The sequence below is a fragment of the Centruroides vittatus genome, unplaced genomic scaffold, assembly GCF_030686945.1.
Source record: "Centruroides vittatus isolate TY-2023 unplaced genomic scaffold, ASM3068694v2 contig_18, whole genome shotgun sequence".
Taxonomy (NCBI): Eukaryota; Metazoa; Arthropoda; class Arachnida; order Scorpiones; family Buthidae; genus Centruroides; species Centruroides vittatus.
The window spans coordinates 5,107,334-5,130,310 of NW_027121101.1; the positions used below are offsets into that span (position 1 = coordinate 5,107,334).

Below are 22,977 nucleotides of genomic sequence, written 5' to 3' on the forward strand. Positions count from 1 at the left end.
AGTGTCTCAACTGTCGGCTATCAAAAATTGCTACGAACTTTCCGAAAAACCCAATATTTATTTTTACAAGTACAGGTAACCCGTATAACATGGCACTTCTATAGCACGGATTCACTCTAACACGGTTTGAGAATTGGGTAAAACCCTCGTACAACATAAAATGTAATAAAAACTATTAAAAGTGAACTTTATCTAATTTGAAATTAGGGAAATTCCCATACAACAGTTCAATAAACGTGATAAAGCTTTTAAGTGTGAAAGATACCTCATTTGACATTTTTCATTTGAGCACGTATGTACTATCAGATTTTCCTGCAAAATTTTCATGAACTATTAGTACTTAAGTACAGTATGTAAATTTTTGTTTCCCACCTTCTGTCGATACATGTGGTCCTTCTCGAAACTTGTTCCAGTGTTGCCAGATTGCGACACTTCTGCTTTTGTTGTTGTTTAATTTATATTAATATGTATCACTTCTTAAGAAAATTTTAATAAAGATATTTATCTTAATTATGAAAATATAATAGCATGTTTTTTAATTTTTGGAACCTAACCCTCCTTTTTGTACTTTGTTTTGTATAACACGGATTCTCATAACACAGCAATTTTTTAGAACATAACTCCCGTGTTATACAGGAGTTACCTGTGAATAGAAAAGTCTCAAAGGACAGTTGATATCTACCCCAAAATTAACAAATATACATAAAAACAAAGATAAAAATTACATAAAATTAAAAATACATTACATTATACATTAAATACAATAAACATTAAAACAAAAAAGTATAAAAGTTCTTCAAAAGAATTTGTTTTCGAATAACTACTTTTCTTTGATGTGCCTTGTTAACTGCTTCTGGCATACAATAATTAACAATGCTACAGTACAGTTCCAAAACATTTTCTTTTCCTAATTTGGAAATAACTTGTAACACAGTTCATAAATTTTAACTCGCACCTTATCAGTCTAAACTATATTTGTATTTATATACATTTTATCAATATTTACAAAAAAAGTTGTCCTACAAGTTATGTAGACTGACTGACTAAATTCTGTACAACAAATTTTTCAGATAGGAAAAGTTGTAATAATCTGACTCTTGGACAAACAAAATGTTCAGCCATAATTTCAAATGTTTTAGCACCACATTTTAAAGAAAATTTAATACTTGATATAAGTGATAGCAACTACAGTTTACTAATTGACAAAAGTAATGACACTTCAATATCCAAGCTTTTAGGTATCGTAATTAGATATTACTCTCAAAATAAAAAAATGCATATCTACAACTCTTTTAGATTTAGTACCACTTAAAGAGTGCAATGCTGATGCAATTTGTAAAGCAATTAAATTTTCCTTGAGAAATAATGTCTTGGATTTGCATAAACTTGTTGCAATTGTAACAGATAATGCTTCTGTAATGATAGGAATCAATAATGACGTATATGCTAAACTCAAAACCAAAGTACTTACTTTGATTTTGGTACATTGCCTCTATCATTCATTACAATTAGCTACTTCCCACACTACAAAAGAAGACCTCTCAAGAAATATATAATTTCTTCTTTAAATAACATTTAATTGGTTTTCTCATTCTGCAATTAGACAATCCAAATACAAGGAACTCTATTCTTTGATAAATTTATTTAGCATATGGCTACACATCTAATTAGTAAAAAGAACAGAAAGCAGAAAAAAGACCACAAATCATAAATGTATATCTAAGTTAGAAATATAGTTTAGAGCACTTTCAGTCACAATCAGGAAGTCACTCTGTTGCCCCAGAAAAGATCTTATTGGACAATCTTCCAAGATATGATGTATAGTCTGTCTTTCAGCACCACAATCACACTGTGGGGATGCGACTTTTCCCCACCTAAAAAGATTGTCCCTACATAACCCATGTTTGGTCCGAATTCTATTTAACACACTCCAAAGATTTCTGGATAATTCAAATCCAGGTGGTCACTTTGTGATACAAGGAAGTTATCAACTGTTCACCAGAGAGACATCAGCCCAAAGCCTTTTCCAAGATTCAGTAAGGTTGAAATTATTGGAATGCAAGGATTTAGCTCTTAAGAAAGGGGGGTGTCTTGATTTATGCTGAGGCTATCAATATCCTGATGAATCGGAAGTTGTGGACTGGACAATATTTTCCCATAGGCCCTATTCCGAGCAGAGCACTATCCCTTCGGAGTACAGATGGAGGGATATTGCTCAAAATTGGTAACCAATGAATAGGAGTAGAGTTAAGAGTGCCAGTTATGATATGTAGGGTATTATTTAGTTGGGCATCCAGTTTTTTAACGTGAGTACTGTTCATCCATACAGGTGCATAGTATTCAGCTGCAGAGAAAACCAAGCCAAGAGCAGAGATCCATAAGATGGATGGCAAAGAGCCCCATGTAGTTCACATAACCTTTGGAGAATGTTGTTTCTGGTATTAACCTTGGCAGCAAGATTCATCAGATGTGTTTTAAATGATAAAGTTCTATCCAAAGTGACACCATGATATTTCAGGTTCTTACTATATTTCAGTAAATTATTTTCAAAATAAACCTTTAATTCTTCATTTGCCAGTTTGTTATTAAGGTGAAAGCAAGTAGCTTCAGTTTTTGTCTTACTCAGTTGAAGTCTCCATTGGCAAAAATATTGTCCTAAGGTAGATAAATCCTCTGTCAGGATCTTCTCAGTAATTGCAAGGTCTTTATGTCTTGTGGCAATCACCCAATCATCTGCATACCCAAATTTCCTTGCATTTGTTTGAGGCAAGTCAGTTATGTAAAAACTTAAAAGCAGTGGTGTCAGGACAGAACCCTGAGGTAATACCCCGAGGTACAACCCCTTTGATGAATGATGGAAATGAACCATTGAAATTAGTACAATGTAGTGAGACTCGTTGGCTGTCAATTCAGACTGCTATTGATGGAATTTTGAAACAATGGAATGATTTAAAGGCAAATTTTAATTTGGCCAGAACAAATGAAAGATGTTAAACAGCAGAAATTTTGTTCTCAATGTTTGAAGACCAAACAAATTTTTTTATTCCTTTTATTTCTTAAACCTGTTCTTGATGAAGTTCAGAGATTAAATAAAATATTTGAATCTGAGAATAATGATCCTACAAACTTGCTACAAGACTTGCTAAATTTGATAGAATCTTCTTGTTCTAAGATTGTTATTCCAGGAACAAAAATAACAAATGATGTAGTGATTGAAAACCATTTAAAACTCAATCCATATTTGGGTTATCAGTTTGAAACAGAAATAAACAATTCTACACTGTTAGATGAAGAAATGAAAGATATTTGTAGTCACTGCATTGTCTTCCTTTTGTCTCTTATAAAACAACTTCAGCAAAGGTTACCTGACAATATATCAATTTTGAAAACCATGACATCACTAAATATTGACCATTGTCTCAACCCAATTAAAAGTGATATAATAAACCTTGCAAAAATGTTTTTCACTGATGATAAAGTATTAACTCACATTGACTATCAAATGGAGGAAAATCCCTACAATCCAGTGGAAAGAAACTTTCAGCACGTTAAACCTGTGAATGGAAGTAGCTTAATACTGAGATTAGGGATTGCAATTGCTGGACCCAGCACCAGGTGCTGGATCCAGCGCTGTGGATCCACAAATACTCAATTAACTTTCTAAGTAATGGCGCAAAAGTCTACGTTGTCGACGTTGGCGCTTTACTTCGTGCACTACCGTTCGGCGGCAAAAGTGACGTTGCCGTTCAGTGCAGCATATGCTACACACCCTCTCTACACTGCACCGCCCGCCCTTTTACCTCTGCTGATCTAATTGCCAGTTAACTTTCCGCTCTCGCTAAATAAAGTGTCTTCGCTCTAAATAAAATAAGTAACTCCTCTACTAGTCCTGGTGCATAATTCTAATTTACAGTCGGTTGTGACGTCAATGAATCACGTGACGGAACGATTTATGATTATTTGATGACCCTGAAACCAACTAGCATAGAGGCAGAAAGGGCCTTTTCCGCAATGGGATATATATGCAATTCATTAAGAAGTAGGTTGGGAGACAACACCATCAATACCATTTGTTTCTCGAGATCCTACTTCCAGAAAAGTCAAAAAAATAACAAAAGTGATTGATTTAATTTTATTTAATCCTTTAAAATATTTTATTCAAGACAAGACTAATATTTTATAACTTCTACTCTAATTGTATTAAATAAGAGTTTTTAACTTTTATTCTATAAGTGGTTAGTGGGCTAGGCTAGGCAATTTTATTGTGAAAATTAGTGAGAAACTGAGACTACCTAGTTAGTTAAATTGTTAACTAAATTAATGAGTATCAGTATCTTAGATATATGATGATATGAATGTATGTGATTCATGATTGTGATAATAATAACTAATTACTTATAAATAACTACAGACTGATATGTAGAGCCTATATAAGAAAACTGGTAAGACTGATAGCCACTTAGCCACTGATTATCCGTTCTTACATTATTATAATATATTAATACAAATTAATTAGTAGAATTACTTTTGCTATTATTTAACTTAAAGATTATATTATAATTATAATCTAACTAAACATTTAAAGTTAATTATCTCTATCTCAAGTGTCAAACCGAATCAAAGTTAAGTTTACTACCTAAATGTGTAAGAAGTTTTACTGATTTATAGTGACCAGTCTAAATAATAAAAGTTTCTTAAGTATTTTAAAAAATGTTTTATTTCTTTAAAAAAACCATAAATTGCTGGATAGATAGATAGATAACACTTTATTGCACCAAAAATACACCTGTGCTGGATCCAGCTGGAATGATGTTGGTCCAACAAAAATCCAGCTGGATTGAAAACACTGCTGGATTGCAATCCCTAACTGAGATGCTCCCAGAGAGAATCCCTTTTCAAGGCTCGGTCAATTTTGTTTTAAGAATTCTTTTATTACCTCACTCAAATGTAAAAGTAGTGCGTTTTTTTGGTCAGATGAATATTGTTAAGACCAAACTGCAGAATAGATTGATTATTATTTCACTCAGTAGTATATTGAATTTTCATTATAAATATATTTAAATTAACTATGCATTACTAAAAATGACCTGTGAAAATTGGGAAAGAAACATACTAGAAAATATTATTAAAAAAAAAACTCTCTTAACTTATAATTTATTGATAATAAAAAATTTTGAAAAATTTAGCTATAATTTAATCCCCTAAATAAAAAGTAAAATAAAAAAATCAGTGCGAGATTAAGCAATGAGGATAATGAAGTACTGTAAGGCCAAGACTCCACTAGCATAAAAACAATCATAAAAACCCTCGCCCATAAATACTTTCAATCACACAACCATGATATTTTACACCAGAGCAGATCGTAAAACCAGTTGAGCAGTGTTTAATTTAAGAATGCGTGCATGATCTGAAAATTTCCTTTTTACAAAAAAACCTTCCAAAATATTTAAACTAAATGTGTATTGTTGAAGTTTTAACAAAAAGTATTTTAATAATTTACAAGCTTTTAATTGTCTTAAAAAGAATACAACAGATATGTAATTTGAAATGTTAATTTATATGCTTAATACTATATCATAACTTAGTATAATTTATTAAATGGCAGAATGAAAAGAAAGGAAAAATTTATAATCATTAGTGTTACCACCTCTCCGGTTTTCACCCAGACAGTCCAGGAATTGACTCACTGTCTAGGTGAACTATTAATTTTGTCCAGGAATTTCATAGAAATTGTGAAATTACAATGAAACAAAATTCTTGCAAATATTGTTATAAATTTACACCATTTGAACAACGAAAGACCTCACACTCACTGAAACTCATCTGCCATGTTACTCTGTTTATACTGACATGTGTGACGCGCAACCTGCTTCTCGACCTTTTTTTTTTTGCTTGTATGTTACTCCTATGCAAGTCCCTAGTCCCTAAATGTGACTGATTTAGAACCAGTATGCACATTATTCTTCGCATTGTAAAATGACATTGCGCATGCATCGGGAACTTCTGTTCGAACAAACCTGACCTGACATCCAGGTCAGCGATTTTGTAAAGGTGGCAACACTAATAATCATGCATACACCTATTCTAAGAAACTATGTTAAACATCACTCAAAATTGGCTAATGTGAAATACAGAACAGAAGGTTTGTTCTTTGTAAATATATGTGTTATCTTAACAATTTAATGCTATGTAGTAACCATGTACAGTACATTTTAAAAATAGTTGACCAAGAAGGGGCACCTTAAGCCCAAAACGTGTATCAACTGAAAAAGAATAAAGGATGGAAAGCTGCCCAGTGTCCGATTGACTGTACATTATCCTGCTTATGAAACAAAAGCATATTAACGATTAGATACGGTTTGAAGAGATTAGGGAAATGCAGCTATGATTATGAATTGCTAGCAAATGTCATTGGAAAAGGAAGCACTATAAAATCATACCAAAATTCGGAGTCTGAAGCAGGACCATCTTTTGATCACAATGAAGTAATTGAAGACGAATGGAATTTAGCGACGAATGGACTTTTTTATATAATACAAAAGAATGGTATATTTTACAAAGCACTTCATTATTTAAAAAATTGTATCGATTTCGTTATTTCTGTGCCATTCAAGTTATTTTAAAAAAGTTTGGAAAGTTTAATTCCACTTTACGGACTTTCATGAAATACATAGTAATATATGCACTAAATGACAATCATGAATACTTACAAAACAAAACCAATACACAAGTTTTCGTTTCAATCGTGACAGAAAGTCGCCATCTTGTTTTTCAGACGAAGTGTTGCCACATTAATATTTCGTAAATGTTTTAAATTTATTAAAGAAAAGAATAATTTTTTTTTCACTTTTAATATGGAAATTGAAATCTTTGGAAGGTAAAGACTGTTCAAAAAATAATGTAGTCAATTGAAAAGTCATTCGGTCTGTCCGAATCTTATTTTTCAATGAAGCCATAATTGATTCTGTTTCGGCGATATTCCGAAATGTATTCTTGTCTAAATACGAATGTAATATTTAATATTTCTCAAAAACGTGTGATTTTAACAAAAAGGTATTTAAAATGTAAAAACTAAGCCAAGTAAGATGATTCTCAACTTTCGGACAGCTCGTTCTTTCGTACATAATTCCTCTTAATTGTTTGGTTTTATTCGTATACTAGCAGATGAACCCGGCGTTGCTCGGGCAAAAAGTAACGATAGCAAAAATTAACACCTTCTAAACATTTACTGTGAGTACTTTGAAATCGTCTCGCGGGTCACGCAATGATCCACGGTTTACAGATTCGCCATTACTGCCCTGTAACGTCCAATTACTATAACATTAATATGTATGACGATAAGTAACGATTTGTTGTTTACAGATCTAACATAACTTTGGAATTGCAGAAGTTCGTAGCCAGAAAAGATTTCCAGAAACATTTTTAGTGTGAGAAAATATAAACTTTTAAGTCGCCTTATAATCTTACGAGTTAGAGCATTTTGTTCTAAACGTTATTGTATTTTTTATGGAGATTTATTCATTTATAAGTAAGGCGTCTATCTAAAAATTTAACATATTTTCATTTTTAACTAATAGTTTAATTATGACTAGAAAATACCACAAAACGAGTTCGGTTATTGGTGCTGTTAGCCGCAGCGGCATAATTTAGAACTAATGCTTGCTTAGGGTCTAGACGCCTGTTTTGGTTTCGGTTGTGATTCGTGAAGTTCCGGTAGTTGTGTTTATGCTTTCTTTTAGGGCCGGTTCTCAAATTTTCTTTTAGGGCCGGTCATTCTAGACCCCCACCCACTCCTGTGTAAGAAACCGTAATATTTTCTTTGATCTCCGTCCCCTTCCCTATCTTACGTAATATTTAGGCATAATTTTATAGAAAGATTTTAACAAAAATAAATTTTTTAATGAAACCTTAAAAACCTTAGATCCAAAATATATAATTATTAATTAGTTAATTAATATGTACTATTATTTATAAAAGACTGTGTGAACAAATTTAAAAATATAAAAATTTAATGAATTCGAATGAACAATTTATTTTAAGGACTTTGTTTTTTAATTATTAACAATCTTTTTATTATTACCATCATTAATCAACGTCATAATATTCATTTTTATATTAATTTTAATTTTCGCAAAAGGACGCAAAATACTTTGACAGATCGACTAGTACGTGTAAACAGAAACGTTATACAAAATAAAACAAGAGAGAATAGAAACCACATTCCGTTGCCATATTAATTACATCTCGGCTAAGGCCAAGAAAATAAACTACATGCTACTAAAATGTTCTAGGTGCACCGGGGGACTAAATCATAAAGCTTATAAAACTCTACATAATGGGGCAATACAACCAATGCTACTTTACGCCGCCTCTAGCTGGGGTCATGTAACTAGTAAAAATTCAGTAGCAAGTAAATTACTCTCTCCTCAAGGACAGTTTGCCATCAGAATTTCAAAGTGCTGCAGAACTGTTTCTACTAATGCCTCTCTGATTCTAGCAGAGCTTCTTTGCCACTATGTATTGTAGAAAAGCCCTTCCTTCCTTTGCCACTATGTATTGTAGAAAAGGTTCTAAACTACTACATCAGAACTACAAACATCAAGACTCAACAACAGTCTTTACTACTATCTACGACTGTTCAAATGCGACCATATTGCAATTACCCTATCTCTGATATCATCCTGTAAACAAGGTTACCCCCAGAGTACATTTGATGTCATCTGCTTCTTCCATGGATAACCATGCAGACATTAATATCTACACACCCCTTCATGTCTACTCAAGTATCTGTATCTTCCTCCAAACTGGCATATTTTGCCCAAAATATGTTAGAAGGTACAGATACCTCCACATATCAAGCTGAAGAAGATGCTGTGTACCAAGCTGTTTAGTGGGCCACTTCACCACCAGACAAAACTCTGTCTATCAACATTTACTGTGATTCTTAGTCTGTCCTAAAAGGTCTATTAAATCCCAATTGCAATAGCAATAAAATCACATATATCCAGCACCATATTAAAAATCTTGTAAATAAGATAACTTTTATGTTTGTTCGTGGCCATACTGGCATACTAGGAAATGAAAAAGCCGACTTTGAGGTTATGTCAGCTGCAAAGGACTACACTCATCCCTCTCTCACGCAGCAGCCTTAAAAATTATATTTATTATAACGCTATGCAAAAGTGGAATAAACAATAGTTGAGCAGTAAAACTGGTAGAATAACTTACAAGACTTTATTTTCCTAGTGTTGAATGCAGGTTCTCATCACCACTTAGAGATTTAACGTTTGCTACTGCTCAACTACTTACTGAGCATGTATAACCGGGCAGAAACTGCTTCTTGCTTTTGCTCTACAGAAAACCTAGACACCGTCGACCATATGATCTATTGTTGTCCAATTTACGATCAAGATAGACTTATTCTGAAATTAGAAATCTTTACGCTTGGTTTCAGGTGGCCATATCCATTCGATAAGCTTGTTCAGAAGCCACTGTTTGATGCTATTTACAATTATGTTCAAAAAATATGGAAGATAAGACTATTTATAATTTCTAGTTTTACATTTTAGTTTTCACTAAAAACCGAATACTAATTTATGTTTACTTTGTATCATGTATTTTGGTTTATGTATTCTTAGTGTTATACACCCATAGGAGTAATATACTTATTCAAATAAGAAAAAACGAGAGAGACAACTATACGGCCTTTCTCCCATGATAAAAAATGTGTCTGCTAGCGTTATTATTCTATTATGTCACACTTGATGGCGTTAGTACAACGAGCGTTCTTAATAGAAACCGCCAAATTGAAAACGAGACCACTCAACGAAATCAAAAAATAAAAATAAGAATATTACGTAAGACGAGATCTATCACCCCTACCTTTTTTTTTTTTTTAACTCTCCGCCCTGTGGGCACTAAGAGGGCCTCTTTTAGAAGGCCCATTATGGGTTCGGCCAGGCCCAAAATGGGGCAACCGGGTGGTGAGGTACGGGGCCCGACATATCCGAACGGACCACCCCCCCGAAAAATTCCTGGGGATTATTCGACCCGTTCGGATTCGATCCCGAGTCCCCCAGAGCGGTAGGCTGCCACCTTGACCGCTCGGCCATCCGGCCGTCTAGGTATTTTGGGGTGGATGGGGGTCAAGGATTTCTTACGATTTCTTACTCAAGGGTAGGGGGTTGACGGCCGGATGGCCACGCGGTCAAGGTGGCAGCCTACCGCTCTGGGGGACCCGGGATCGAATCCGAACGGGTCGAATAATCCCCAGGAATTTTTCGGGGGGTGGTCCGTTCGGATATGTCGGGCCCCGTCCCTCACCACCCGGTCGCCCCATTGTGGGCCTGGCCGAACCCATAATGGGCCTACTAAAAGAGGCCCTCTTAGTGCCCACAGGGCGGAAAGAGTTAAAAAAAAAAAAACCAAAATACCTTACGTAATTTATGGACGGCCCCTAATACAACGTAACGTTGTGCCTCCAGATCTAAGTGCTACTACAGCTAACGCACGACTAGCCGAAGACAAAGGAACACGACAAAGACAAGGGTCAGAGGTGCGAGCTCGCCTAACTAGGTCAAGGGACAATTCGGTGTGGGTTATCCCCTGGAGGTTTACATACATAACAATGAAAAAGCTTCATTATTCTATTTTTGAATAACAGATGAACTTAAAAATTTATTTACTGGTAGACTATTTGCTAATCATTCCCCTTATAACAAGAACGTGGTCGTCATCATAACTACTTGCAAAAACAGTCTAAATATAAAGACGTTGTTCGTATAATGCCAATATATAATTTAACTGCTGAAAATTTAAAATATATATATATATGATTTTTAAAGTTTTAGAAGAATTGGAAAAAATAGGTTTTAAAATTATTTCTTTGATAGCAAATAACAATACTGTTAATCATAAAGCTTTTGAATTATTTTCAGTTATAGTCCGTAAAATACGGTATATCTTGTAATAGTAATAACTCATTGTAAATACTGACATATTAAGCAGTAGAGTATCGATTATCCGACTTAATTGGGGACTGGGGTTGGTCGGATAACTGAAAAGTCGGATAACCGAAAAGTATGAAAAAATACATTATTAGTATAGTGTCTATAGGCCTGGTTTAAATACTAGCCTCCCTTTCATTAACAGCCAGTGCTGCCAGCTAAAACATGCAAAAATTTAACAAAAATAATATTAAAGTAGCCAAGACATAACCAAATATTGTAGCGCCACATCACTAGCGGACATTTGAATTTGCCGACTAGAACGCGGTCGGTTAACCGATAAGTCGGTTAATCGGGAGTCGGATAATCGATGCTCTACTGTAATTGTTTTTCTAATAAATTTTAAAGTAATTTTTAATATTAATAAAAGTGCTTATTTTAAATGTGGAGTATTATATTTTTAATTTTTTTTTTAACTACAGTATATTAAAGAAATATAAATACTTAATTTATAAAAGACCTACAAACATAGTTTGTTAGAATACGTCAATCTAATCCAATCCTTTTCAGAGCAATTTGTCCTCCATTCATAATTTTTACTTTCCTGGCTGTTATGTATAACAGAGGGAAAGTATGGGGCTCGGACAAAAAATGACCCCAAAAGACTCGTGGCACCATGAAACATCGGGAAATGGAAATAAATTTCAGAGTTTTTTCTGCATGTATGGATGTTAGTTAGTGTGTATGGGAGGCACGATTTCTCGTAACTTATAAGAGGGAAAGGATGAAAAAGGAAAAATTTTTGTTGATATATTTCAATTGCTCCTTTTCTCGGTTTGTTAATTAAATCCATTTCTATTAAATAACTAGATTCTTAAACAATATTAAATACATAATTTACCAGAAAATTAATTATCTATAATTTTAATTTATTCAATTACAGGCATTACATCTAAAAATAGTAAATTATTACACACAAATATCACATAAACAATCTCAAAATCATTAGATAATATTGAACTTTTTCAAAGAATAATCTACCACAAAAATTATGATTGCAAATGAAACAGTAAAACTTTAGAACTTTAAAACAATAAAACATTGTTTTAAAATCGATTATTATTATTATTATTAACATATTTAACAGTTTAACAGAATTTTAAGTTATTATTTTGAATTAAATAACTAAACTTATGAGTGTAATTTCATAATATTATAAAATTATTCTTTAGCATCCGAAATTCCTCCTGAAGTAATTACAAAAGTTGCTTCGTTTTCAGGCATATCAGGGCTGTCATAAATTTTGGCAATTCTCAATTCTCCTCTACCTTTTCTCAAACTGATTCTCGTTGTCGAAGCATGGGCCAAAATATGACCTCCAATAGGTTTCTTTGGATCTGCTTGAAACGACATAGTCGCACCTGGATCTGCAGTCATTTGATTAGTAATAAAAATTGCTACGTTATATTCTTCGGAAATTTTCTGTAATTTCGATAACATCTGGGCTAATTTTTGTTGTCGATCAGCTAATTCTCCTCTTCCACTATAATCTACGCGGAAAAGTGCCATAATCGAATCTATAATCAGAAGACGATAGATTCCTCCTTCTTCGTGAAATTTTGCAGCCACGTGATCCAGAATTTCATACTGATGTTCGCTGGTGAAAGCTCGAGTGTAGAGAATGTTTTCCAACACGGCTTCGTGATCCAAATTAAAGCGATCGGCTATATCACGGAGACGATCGGGACGGAAAGTATTTTCTGTATCTATAAAAATCGCTTTTCCTCCTGGATAATTATTGCCTGGAATTTGGCAACTGACGCATAGAGTGTGAGATAGTTGAGTTTTTCCAGTTCGAAATTCTCCGAATGCTTCTGTAATTGCCATACTTTCGATTCCTCCTCCTAAAAGTTTATCCAACTCTTGACTACCGGTGGTGATACGATAAATTTGCTTTCGTTTTTCGCTGACTTGCAATGCTGTTAAGAAATTCGAAGGACCTATTTTGCTTACAATTTCTTTTATTTTTTCCACTTTAGCTTCCGATAATCCTTTAATCGAAGTTAATCTCTTCTTTGTATTCATCTGTATGCCCTTAATTGTACAGACGCCTGAAGATTTCAGCTTCTTGATATCGGCGACATTTATTCCGTGATTCTGTAAAATGTCTACGTCTTGAAAAAACGATTCATCTTCGTCGTTTTGAGTTAAATCTTCTTCCACTACTTGATCTACGTAACTCATTTTGATCTTCCTCTGAACTGAATCAAAACAGTCAATCAAACTGTCAAACCTGAATTTCCCTGACGTTAATTCTAAAATTCCCTTTTAAAGAAGAAAATTCTCTAAACCACTAATCGGAGACTGCATAGCATCGATGTCGACATGTCGGTTTTGTCCTCTCAGTCTTTACAGGTTGCATTAATATTAGAAATACAAGAAAAAAAATTAAAATCTGAAAATAATTCGTCGTTTGTTTTATTTTTTATAGATTAACGATCTGTAATGTTATTCTTTATTCTTGTATATAAAAATCTCTCATTAAACGCTGTTTCATAATTTGTCAGTTTACAAAATCAAAAATATTATTAGAGTATAAAATTTCTTAAATTTGGGTGTTTTAAAAAATATTTTTCCCCCCAATTTTCTTTTACTCTTTAAAATTCCCTAGTTTCGGGAATTTTCCCAACATTACTTTCTCGGACGATTCCTTATGATCGTCTGCATCTTTATTAGACGTCATCGTTATAATTTTAAATATTAAGTTAAACCAAAGTATGCTTTAAATACAAAAAATTAAATTTATGCTGTAGATAAATTTAATTAATAAACATTTTAAACGAAGTAAAACCTAGTTGCATTTTAAATAGAGGTCGCAAGTGACCATTTGAATTTTGTTTACTTGTCTTCCAACGTGTAGTAAGGGAAGTAGCGTTATAACGAATATAGTCTCTATTATGTCTGATTCTGACTCTGATAGAACGATAGATTCTGATGAACTGAGAGAATCGTTAAATACTAGTAAAATCCATTCAGTTCGAAGTCATTCTAGTAAATTGCATGAAATATCATCATCTGATGACGATGAAAAACGTAATCATAAAGTAAATAAATCGAAGAAGGATGAAAATAAAACAGAGAACAGAAAGGAAGTAGACAAAAGACCTCTCTGCAAATACGGAGAAAAATGTTATCGAAAAAATGTAAAACATCGTGAACAATTCAGGCATTTTGGTGAGTTTTTCACACTCAAAGCTAAAGTGACCAGTCGTCCCGGATTAACCGGGACCAACCTGGCTTGTAAAAATGTCCCGGATTTGTCCCGTTTTTATTTATAAGTAAATAGTTCATATTAAAAAATTTAAAAGGTTTAATTTATAAAAAATTGCTTTAAAGAATTCTCCTTTAACATTTATTATATATAGAATATTCCATCCTAGTAAATTACTGCAATGTTATTTATATAGAAATGTATCTATGCATAGTGCATTTACCATATTTTAAATATGATAAGGTGTGTGCCTGGCTGCAAGGGAACATATGGCAAAGAAGACTTAAATTTTTTCAAATAAATTATCAAAAGGTGTGTCAAATTAAATAGATTAGGAAAAAAGCGATGAAAGTGTGTTCTTTTTACATTTAGAAATAAAAGATTTTAAGCCACGTAAATTGTATTTGCTGAAAGGAAGTCCTAACTTACACAATTTTAAATCTACAGTTTGTATAGTTGCTTATTCAATGAAATTTTTTATAAGTAACTTATTGAATAAGCAAATATGGTTAAAATTTACAATGCGAGATTTTCTATGGCATCAAGATTATCATACATTAATACAGTGTTTTTCAACCTTTTTCATTGAGTGGCACCCTTGAGTAGAATCTAAATAAGGAGAGGCTAATGGGCCAGATGAACCTTTTGCGAAAACAAATATTACGTGCAACGCTGGGGTAGGGTCTGGGGAGGGAATCCCCGAGAAGAAAAATTTTAAAAATTGACAGTTTGAAGTAGCATTTTAAATGCAAAAAAAGCATTTATACGTGTTCAAAATCAAAATTTAAGTCCATTGAATTTTGTCGAATTACCTACATGTAAAATAATAGTCTCGCTATTGTTTTTTAAATCTACTTTTATTATCAGCCCTAAACTTTGCAACACCCCAATTATGGCACTATGGCACCCCGATTGAAAAACACTTCATTAATATTTTGTACATTAAGATTGCCGATGTGAATGACACTGTTGCAAACTTAATAGAGCTGTAGACGCAAAGAAGCAAAAAAGTCAAAGGTACTATACCTCTACATGTGACCTTCTGCAAGATGTAGCCCTCCAAAATCAGCCTACTTTCAGGCACAGTTGGAAGTCATGCATGCTCTGCTAAGCCCATTGTATGTTTAACAGACAGCCCAGTACAGTGATCAGACATTCTAATGATATTTATTGTAAAGATAAAGAAAAGTTCAAAATGGGATCCTTTATGAGATATTTGCCTGCAAGTGTGGAACCACAATGGATGCAGTTCCAATTACCAACTTGCTTGCAAACATGATGTTTGCAAGCAAGTTATGTTATAGGCATGATGATCAGTGCCTGTAACATAAATAATAAATACATTAATTTCTGCTGACTGAAAACAGTACGGTGATCGGTTAACGAATTGTTCGGACTACAAACAAATTGGATAACAAACACTTTTGCAAAAGATTTTTATGTTCAGATAATGAACACCTCACAGAACAAACACAAGAAGAATCAACATAAAATAATGAATACTGATTGGTCTTCCCTTGTCTTCAGGCAACAATTTGCAATGTTTCGGAGCACAGGAGGCATCGACATCAATGCTCAACCTGGTATATACTGATTGGATAATATTCTTCCAAACTTTGAAACTCTCCCTTGCAATTCTAGCTTCTTATTTTTTTTGACAGAAAGAATCTACTATATAAAACTGAAAAACTGGGCAGTCTCTGTCATGGTATGCCAAAAACAGCCACTAGGGGAACCCCTAGCTATTATTTAAATTAAAAATGAATTCAATTTTTTATGTAACAATATTAAAATAACAAATGCTTTTTTTTTTTCATTTTTGACTATGTTTTAGTAGGATATGCCATGAGAAATTCGGTATATTATTATTTTTATTTGTAATATGAATTTATAATTTATACCATGGAATGACACCTCTGCTGCTAGAATGCCCACTAGGGGCAACCTAGGCTACTAGTTTTTTATAGTATTCATGAGACTGTTGGGTGGACACTTGTTAAGTTTTGCATTGGTTTTTATTTTTGAAAGGTGAGAGTATAATAGCAAAGGTAGTGGGCAGATGTCTGATGTTGCTGGGCAGTATGGCTTGAACAGGTCTACAGTAGGCGATAGTTCAATCTTATCTAAGAAAGATACTGTATAATCGAGAAGATTCAAGCTGCTAAAGGAGTAACAAAAATCACATCTGAGAAATAAAGAACATTGAAGAGCTCATAACGGAACCTGAAACAGATCTGACAACAGAAGAATGCCAAGAACTCTTGAATGAAGAACACCAAGAAACTTGGCGGGATATGTTTTCTTCTTAAAAAGAGGATTAATGCCGATATCTGCTATTAAAGATCTTTTGACAAAGTGGGAGGATGTCAGAACAACAGTCTTAGAATGGCATCCAAACCAGGTTGCGGTTAATAGGCTTGGGGATCTCTACAATTACAATGCTATTAATTAGTTCTGAAAAATCCTGAAGAGAAAAATGCAATCGACATTAGACAGATTCTACAACCACCACAAATGGAAAAAACTTGACTAATAAAAATGCAAGACTGTGTATATATGTATTTTTATTATTGCATATAAATAAACATAGTAAGAAAGTATATATTTTTTATTTTTTGGAGTTTCCAGAACGAATTAATCAAATTCCCATAAAAACTTATGGTAAATCAATAATTGGTTAACAAACAATTCGGATAGCAAACAAAATCTTGGAATGGATTATGTTCGTTAACTGATCACTCACTGTATTTACCAGTAGTATTGCCTATTCTCCACACTTTGAATGTAGTCATGTGCTTTGGTGGGAGCAAGCCCCTACACTCCCTAAAAGTATATAATATCAAGTATTCCACAGTCAAGTGGACTACATAGTCATGTGGGCTAAATAGTAAATGCAATAGTCTTAGCAGTGTGCAGCATGACTCCCAATTAGGAAGTAGGTTGAATTTGGTGGTTATATCTTGCAAGGAGTCTCATGTAGAGGTATGGTTCCTTTGATATTTTTGCTTCTATGGATATGGTCTACTGCTCTGTTAAGGTGCTAACAGTGTCATTCATATCTGCAATTGTGCCTTTTGTACAACTAATTTGTATTTTTGCAATCTTTATAAAGCTCATTATGCTAAAAATTCCCAATAAATCATCTGTGCTGGTAGGCTGTATTTTTATTGCTGAATTTTGGCAACACAAGAAGCATGAATTTTGCATGGTATTAGAACTTCTTATCACTAAATAAATAACTGATTCTGATCTCTTTTAATTAAAATGCCAGGTACAGATAATTTCCATAGAGCAGAATTTACAACTGAATAAGAATTCTCGTCAGTGGTTTCTTATTTTTTACTGTTAGTTGTTGCCACGAGCAGACATGATTGGCTGTAGACTTAGTGTTATTTAATTTATGGACTGTTACAATAAATTCCATTTCCTATAATCATTGATTCTTTTGAAGTTTAATATTATTTATAATGTTTATAACATAGTAATACTAAATAATGGTTGTTTTAGTAATTTTAAAATAATGGTCTTAATATCTAGAAATGTCAAAATAATTATTAAAATAATTAAATTGTATTAAGGTTATGTATTGAAATTTTATGAGTTCTATAATACGCTTATTGTCTAGTCTTGGATTCAATTTATGAGCTCTATGTTGGCTTTTCTTTTCCACTAGACTATTACACCTTCATTCAGAAACAGGACAAGCTTTAGAAAATCACATTTTATTTCCAAGAGAATGCATTTCGGACTTCGAGTCCCTCATCAACTCTTTATGATGTAACTGTTTAGGAAATAGTGCATACAAGTTAACAAAAATTTTTCACTGTTACAAAATTTGTAAAATTTTTAACTTACATAGTAATGAGAAGTACAGAAATGGTGACGATTGATAAATATTGGAGACAATTATTAGTTTACAGGTATTTGCTATAACAATAGTAGAATGTTAATGATTTAAAAAACAATATATGTAAAAGTTATAAACTTACATTAGATATGACAGGCATTAAAAGCCAACATTAAGGGCATTATAGATCTGTAATGCTATGTTGATGACTGTTTCATAGTATACGATAATATTATTATACATACGGATCAAATTCTGTAACATGTTAATAAAATAGACACAGATATAAAATTTGATTTAGAACCTGAAAATAACTGCCAGTTACCATTTTTAGACATTCTTGTCACTAGACTTAACGACAAAACCACTTTTAAAAAATACAAAAAACCATGCACTGTTGACAGTGTTATGCATTACACTTCTGAAGTACCCAGTTACATCAAGAACATTTTTTACATGTACATTGACAAAATCATGTAACGCACCACTAATGAAACTGATAAATCAACTGAAATACAAGATGTAATAAAAATGTATTTAATGAATGGTTACAACAACTGCATAATGAGCAACTGGATCAGTAATAGTGAAACTAATAAAAACAAAGAAGAAAGTAACACCACCACTTATAAAATTTTTAAAATCCCATACAAACAGAATATTTTTGAAAGAATCAAAATTAAATTAAACAAATATGGTATAATTTTAGTGCCTGAAAAAATCCCAAGTTTAAATAGGAAAATAAATGCTCATGACAATGATAAGAATATATGGGACCAGAGTAATGTAATTTACAAATTCAAATGTAGCTGCACTGTTCCTAAATTTTATATACGTGAAACTAGCAGAAATTTGAAGGTTTGGTTTAAAGAGAACACACATCAGCAATTAAATATAATAATAATAGTTCTGCTGTTTTGGTTTATTGTAACAATGAAGGATGTCAAATAATTAAGGACACCATAAAAATTGTTAAAAAAGAATGTAACACACAAAAAAGAAGATGGTATGAACATTTGGAAATGCTAAAAAACAAAGACAAAATTATTAATAATACTGATCAAAAATTACATGAAACATGGTATCCATATTTAACCATGAGGGGGGAGGGGGATAAATAAAAAGGAAAATGGCAGCAAATTTCTAGTTATTTCTGTGAATCGCTTCATCATGTCACAATTCTACTGTAAATAAGTTTATAATCTTATTGTTTTAACGGTAAACAGGTTTTTACTTTATTTTATTATTTTATTGTTTTAATGGTAAAACAGTTTGCTATGTCACAGTTTTAAAAGACATGGTTTTAACAGTGTACTTTATTATGTATATTGTTTGCCTTTCACTGCTAATACTACTTTATGTACCGTACAGTTATATCTAACGTAAGTTTATAACTTTTACATATATTGTTTTTTAAATCATTAACATTCTACTATTGTTATAGCAAATACCTGTAAACTAATAATTGTCACCAATATTTATCAATCATCACCATTTCTGTACTTCTCATTACTATGTAAGTTAAAAATTTTACAAATTTTGTAACTGAAAAATTTTTATATTAACTTGTATGCACTATTTCCTAGAAAGTTACATCATAAAGAGTTGATGAGAGACTCAAAGTTCGAAATGCATTCTCTTGGAAGTAAAATGTGATTTTCTAAAGCTTGTCCTGTTTCTATGGTGTAATAAGTCTAGCAGAAAAGAAAAGCCAACATAGATCTCATAAATTGAATTGAAATTTTATTCAGATTATGTGGAGTATTAATCATATTTTAACTTAAAAATGAAATATTTATGGAAAAATAATTTCTTTTAAAGGTGGAGCAGCTAAAAAAAGAAAATTTGATAAAATCAAACACAAAAGGAGCACTTTTAACTTTTTTCTTACAAAGGTTACAGGAATAGATTCAAAATATAATCAGTTAATTGCTCTTAATATTACTGGTAAGTTTTAAATTCTGACAAAGTTACTAAATATTTTATCACTTTAATAATAATTAAATATAATTCAAAGAGTTTTTATTAGCCCTTGTAATTTAAATAAAGTTTTTTATTTGTGTATTAGATTTACTTTCACCTCTGGAAGGAAAACTGAAAGCCTCTGTGCAGGTTAGGATACATTTTCATACAAATTGTTTGAAATTTTACTTTTATTTACTGTATTATTTTTTATTTACAATTTTTACATAATTAATATAAATATAAATCTGTTTAAGCTAAATATCTAATGATAATGCTTAAGAATATCTGATGATTCTTCAAAAAAAGTTTTGTATTTTCTTTTCTTTACAAAATCTCAATGTTGAATTGAGTTTGCTTCATCTGTTTGCTTTAAGATGCATTCCCACTTCATCCCAGTTAAATTATATAACTGCCAAATTACATAAGGTTTACTTTTTATTTAATAAATTGGTTAATTTGCCTTACAACAATTCTGTCAAGAAGACTTGCATAAGAATGGAATTTCCTGAATTTTTTACTGTATTATTTTAATGATTTTTACTATCAGATGGAGTGGATCTTTAGGTATCTATTTGATCTACATGTAATACTTGTCTGCATTTTTGTAGACCCAGGCTACGTGTAACATAGCATTTTTATTTTATTCATTCCAGAATCATTCATTGGGTGGTTTTAAGGATGCAAGGTCCCATCTGGATTTTATTAAATTTATAAAGTTATGTAAACAAAAATGAATATCTTGTGTATTAATATTTTAAAATTATTTTTCCATATCATTTATCTTTAGATTTTTTAATAATTTTTTTTTTGTATCTGTTTCTTATTATTGTATCTTTATTCTTTTGAGGTCACATGACTTTCTAGTCATAGATGTCAAAACAAAGTATCTAATTTCAAAGATGTGTTCAAAAGGCTTTTACTGCATAGTACAAACAGGAGGTGGTCTTGTATGTAGATGCATAAGATCAGGATGAAAGAACCTTCAATATGTTGTAAAAGCTGTTTATTTAGATTTGATTACTGATCTTAGGATCCACATTGATTGTGTCATCTGTTGTGTGTATATATCTGTCCTTGACAGATTTTTGATGTACAGTTCAAAGTACAGGAAATACAGTTGAACCTGTATCTTGGATCTCTTGGGAACAAGAAAAAATTCAAGATAGGCAGGTTTTGAGATACAGAGGTTCTTATGCAATAAATAATAATAGGTTTGATTTGAGATATTGTATTTTATTAATACAATAACAAGTACAGTACATACCTGTATCATGTATAAATAAAACATTTTTGTCAATAGTTTCTGATGCCTGACTTTCTTCAACCAAAAAGATGCAAACCAAACTTGTAGCCTTAGCCCACCAGTGGCCAAGTGGATAACCTCCAAACACTGATAGTTGATCATGTGTTTGTGCCTTGCCAATGGGTTGGCCACATGGAGTTATCCAGATTTTCTTCATGTTTGTAACAACTAAAGAGGGGTCAGTTTTCTCGTGGAAAGTCCTCCAGGGAGGCATTCCCCTCAGCACATTGCCCATGTGTTGCATTGCCATAAACAAAGAAAACAAACTCGTAGCTAATCAGAGAAAAGCAGCATTAATTGCAACTATTACTATATTGCAAGTGATGTTTCTCAATTACAATTTATGCCGTCAAAATGTAATTGCTGGGCTTTGAATTTGTAATTGACACTTTGGTCCATAATTTGAGATATAGAGGTTTTGGGAGAAAATTATTTGAAATAAACATGGAAAATATATTGAATACAGGCTGAAAATATAGAGAAAAATAAATTTTGAGATAAACATGTTTAAGATAGACAGGTTCATCTGTAGTTCAAAAATTTTCACATTCTTTTATAAAGTTATTAGATAAGATGTTTTAAGGTGAGTGTCTAAATACCTATTGAACCTCACATTCTATTTGTATTTGTCGCTTTTATCACTGGGGCTTTTTGTTTGGGAGGGTGGTAATTTCTTGCTTCTTGAAGCATTTATTATTATTATGTTGGGTTAAGTGAGATATACTCGGTTAACACCGGTGGCTGTGTACCATGCCGGACCAAAGTCAAGGCATAGTAACCAAAACAGAAATTAAAGAAGTGTATCAGTGTGTGTGTCTGTATTCAGGAATTTCCTCACAATATGACATGTAGTGGCCTTCTGTAGTGTGATGTATGTGTTTCTATTCAATTGTAATGTGCCCAGGCTTTTGTGTAGTGTTTGTGGTATGACACCTGTAGAGGAGAGAACAACAGGTACAATAAGCACCCTATTCATCCTCCACAGATGCCTTATTTCCTGGGCGAGTTCTGTGTACTTGCTAATTTTTTCAGTGCATGCGTTTTGTATATTGTGTGTGTTTGGAATGGATATGTCTATAATGTATGTGATTTTATTGTGTTTGTCAATGAGTGTGATGTCTGGTCTGTTGTGGTAAATTGTTTTATCTGTGATTATGGCTCTGTCGTAGTACATTTTGTGCGTGTTGTTTTCCAATACTGTCTGTGGAATGTATCTGTAGTATAGTTCATGGATGTCTAATAATTTGTGTTTCTTTGCAAGCTCTTGATGTATTATATTTGCTACTTGATTATGTCTGTGTAAATAATCTGTCTGTGCCAAGAGCTTGCAACCAGAGGTGATGTGTTGTATAGTTTCTGGCATGATATGACATTTTCTGCATGTGTCATTTGTAAGTGTTGTATCTTTGAGTATGTGTTTTCTGTAGTTATTATTATTTTGTTGGGTTAAGTGAGATATACTCGGTTAACACCGGTGGCTGTGTACTATGCCGGACCAAAGTCAAGGCATAGTAACCAAAACAGAAATTAAAGAAGTGTATCAGTGTGTGTGTCTGTATTCAGGAATATGCTGTCATGTTTGTTTCGAGTTTTGTGATGGTGTAATAAGTACGGATGATAAACTCGTTCATTTCTACTGTCCATT

The 22,977-nt window shown here is 32.5% G+C and overlaps 3 protein-coding genes across 5 annotated transcripts in view; 1 reads left to right on the plus strand and 2 right to left on the minus strand.

Annotated features, from left to right (window-relative positions):
- The window catches only part of sip1 (septin interacting protein 1), a 354,828-nt gene that overhangs the window by 14,155 nt on the left and 317,696 nt on the right, over window positions 1–22,977 (minus strand). For 2 of the 3 annotated variants that reach the window (XM_067263851.1, XM_067263849.1), the window contains exon 1: window positions 6,711–6,767. The exons of the other annotated variant lie outside the window; for it this stretch is intronic. The gene's annotated coding sequence lies outside the window, so the exon portion shown is untranslated. Of the gene's footprint in view, window positions 1–6,710; window positions 6,768–22,977 lie in introns of those variants that run through there. 3 annotated transcript variants of the gene reach the window in all.
- LOC136969719 (meiotic recombination protein DMC1/LIM15 homolog) lies at window positions 12,168–13,322 on the minus strand. The gene has a single exon (XM_067263994.1). The coding sequence runs from the start codon at window positions 13,188–13,190 to the stop codon at window positions 12,168–12,170; it is 1,023 nt and encodes a 340-aa protein (XP_067120095.1). The 5' UTR covers window positions 13,191–13,322.
- Window positions 13,870–22,977, plus strand: part of gkt (glaikit) — a 41,127-nt gene continuing 32,019 nt past the window's right edge. Inside the window, exons 1-3 of the mRNA XM_067263867.1 lie at window positions 13,870–14,180; window positions 19,886–20,011; window positions 20,133–20,176. Coding sequence (XP_067119968.1) covers window positions 13,904–14,180; window positions 19,886–20,011; window positions 20,133–20,176 — 447 coding nt within the window. The 5' untranslated portion in view covers window positions 13,870–13,903. The remainder of the gene's footprint in view (window positions 14,181–19,885; window positions 20,012–20,132; window positions 20,177–22,977) is intronic.

Excerpts from the sequence above, each read along its gene's own strand:
- LOC136969719 (XM_067263994.1), bottom strand. The coding sequence starts at position 13,190 with ATGAGTTACGTAGATCAAGTAGTGGAAGAAGATTTAACTCAAAACGAC.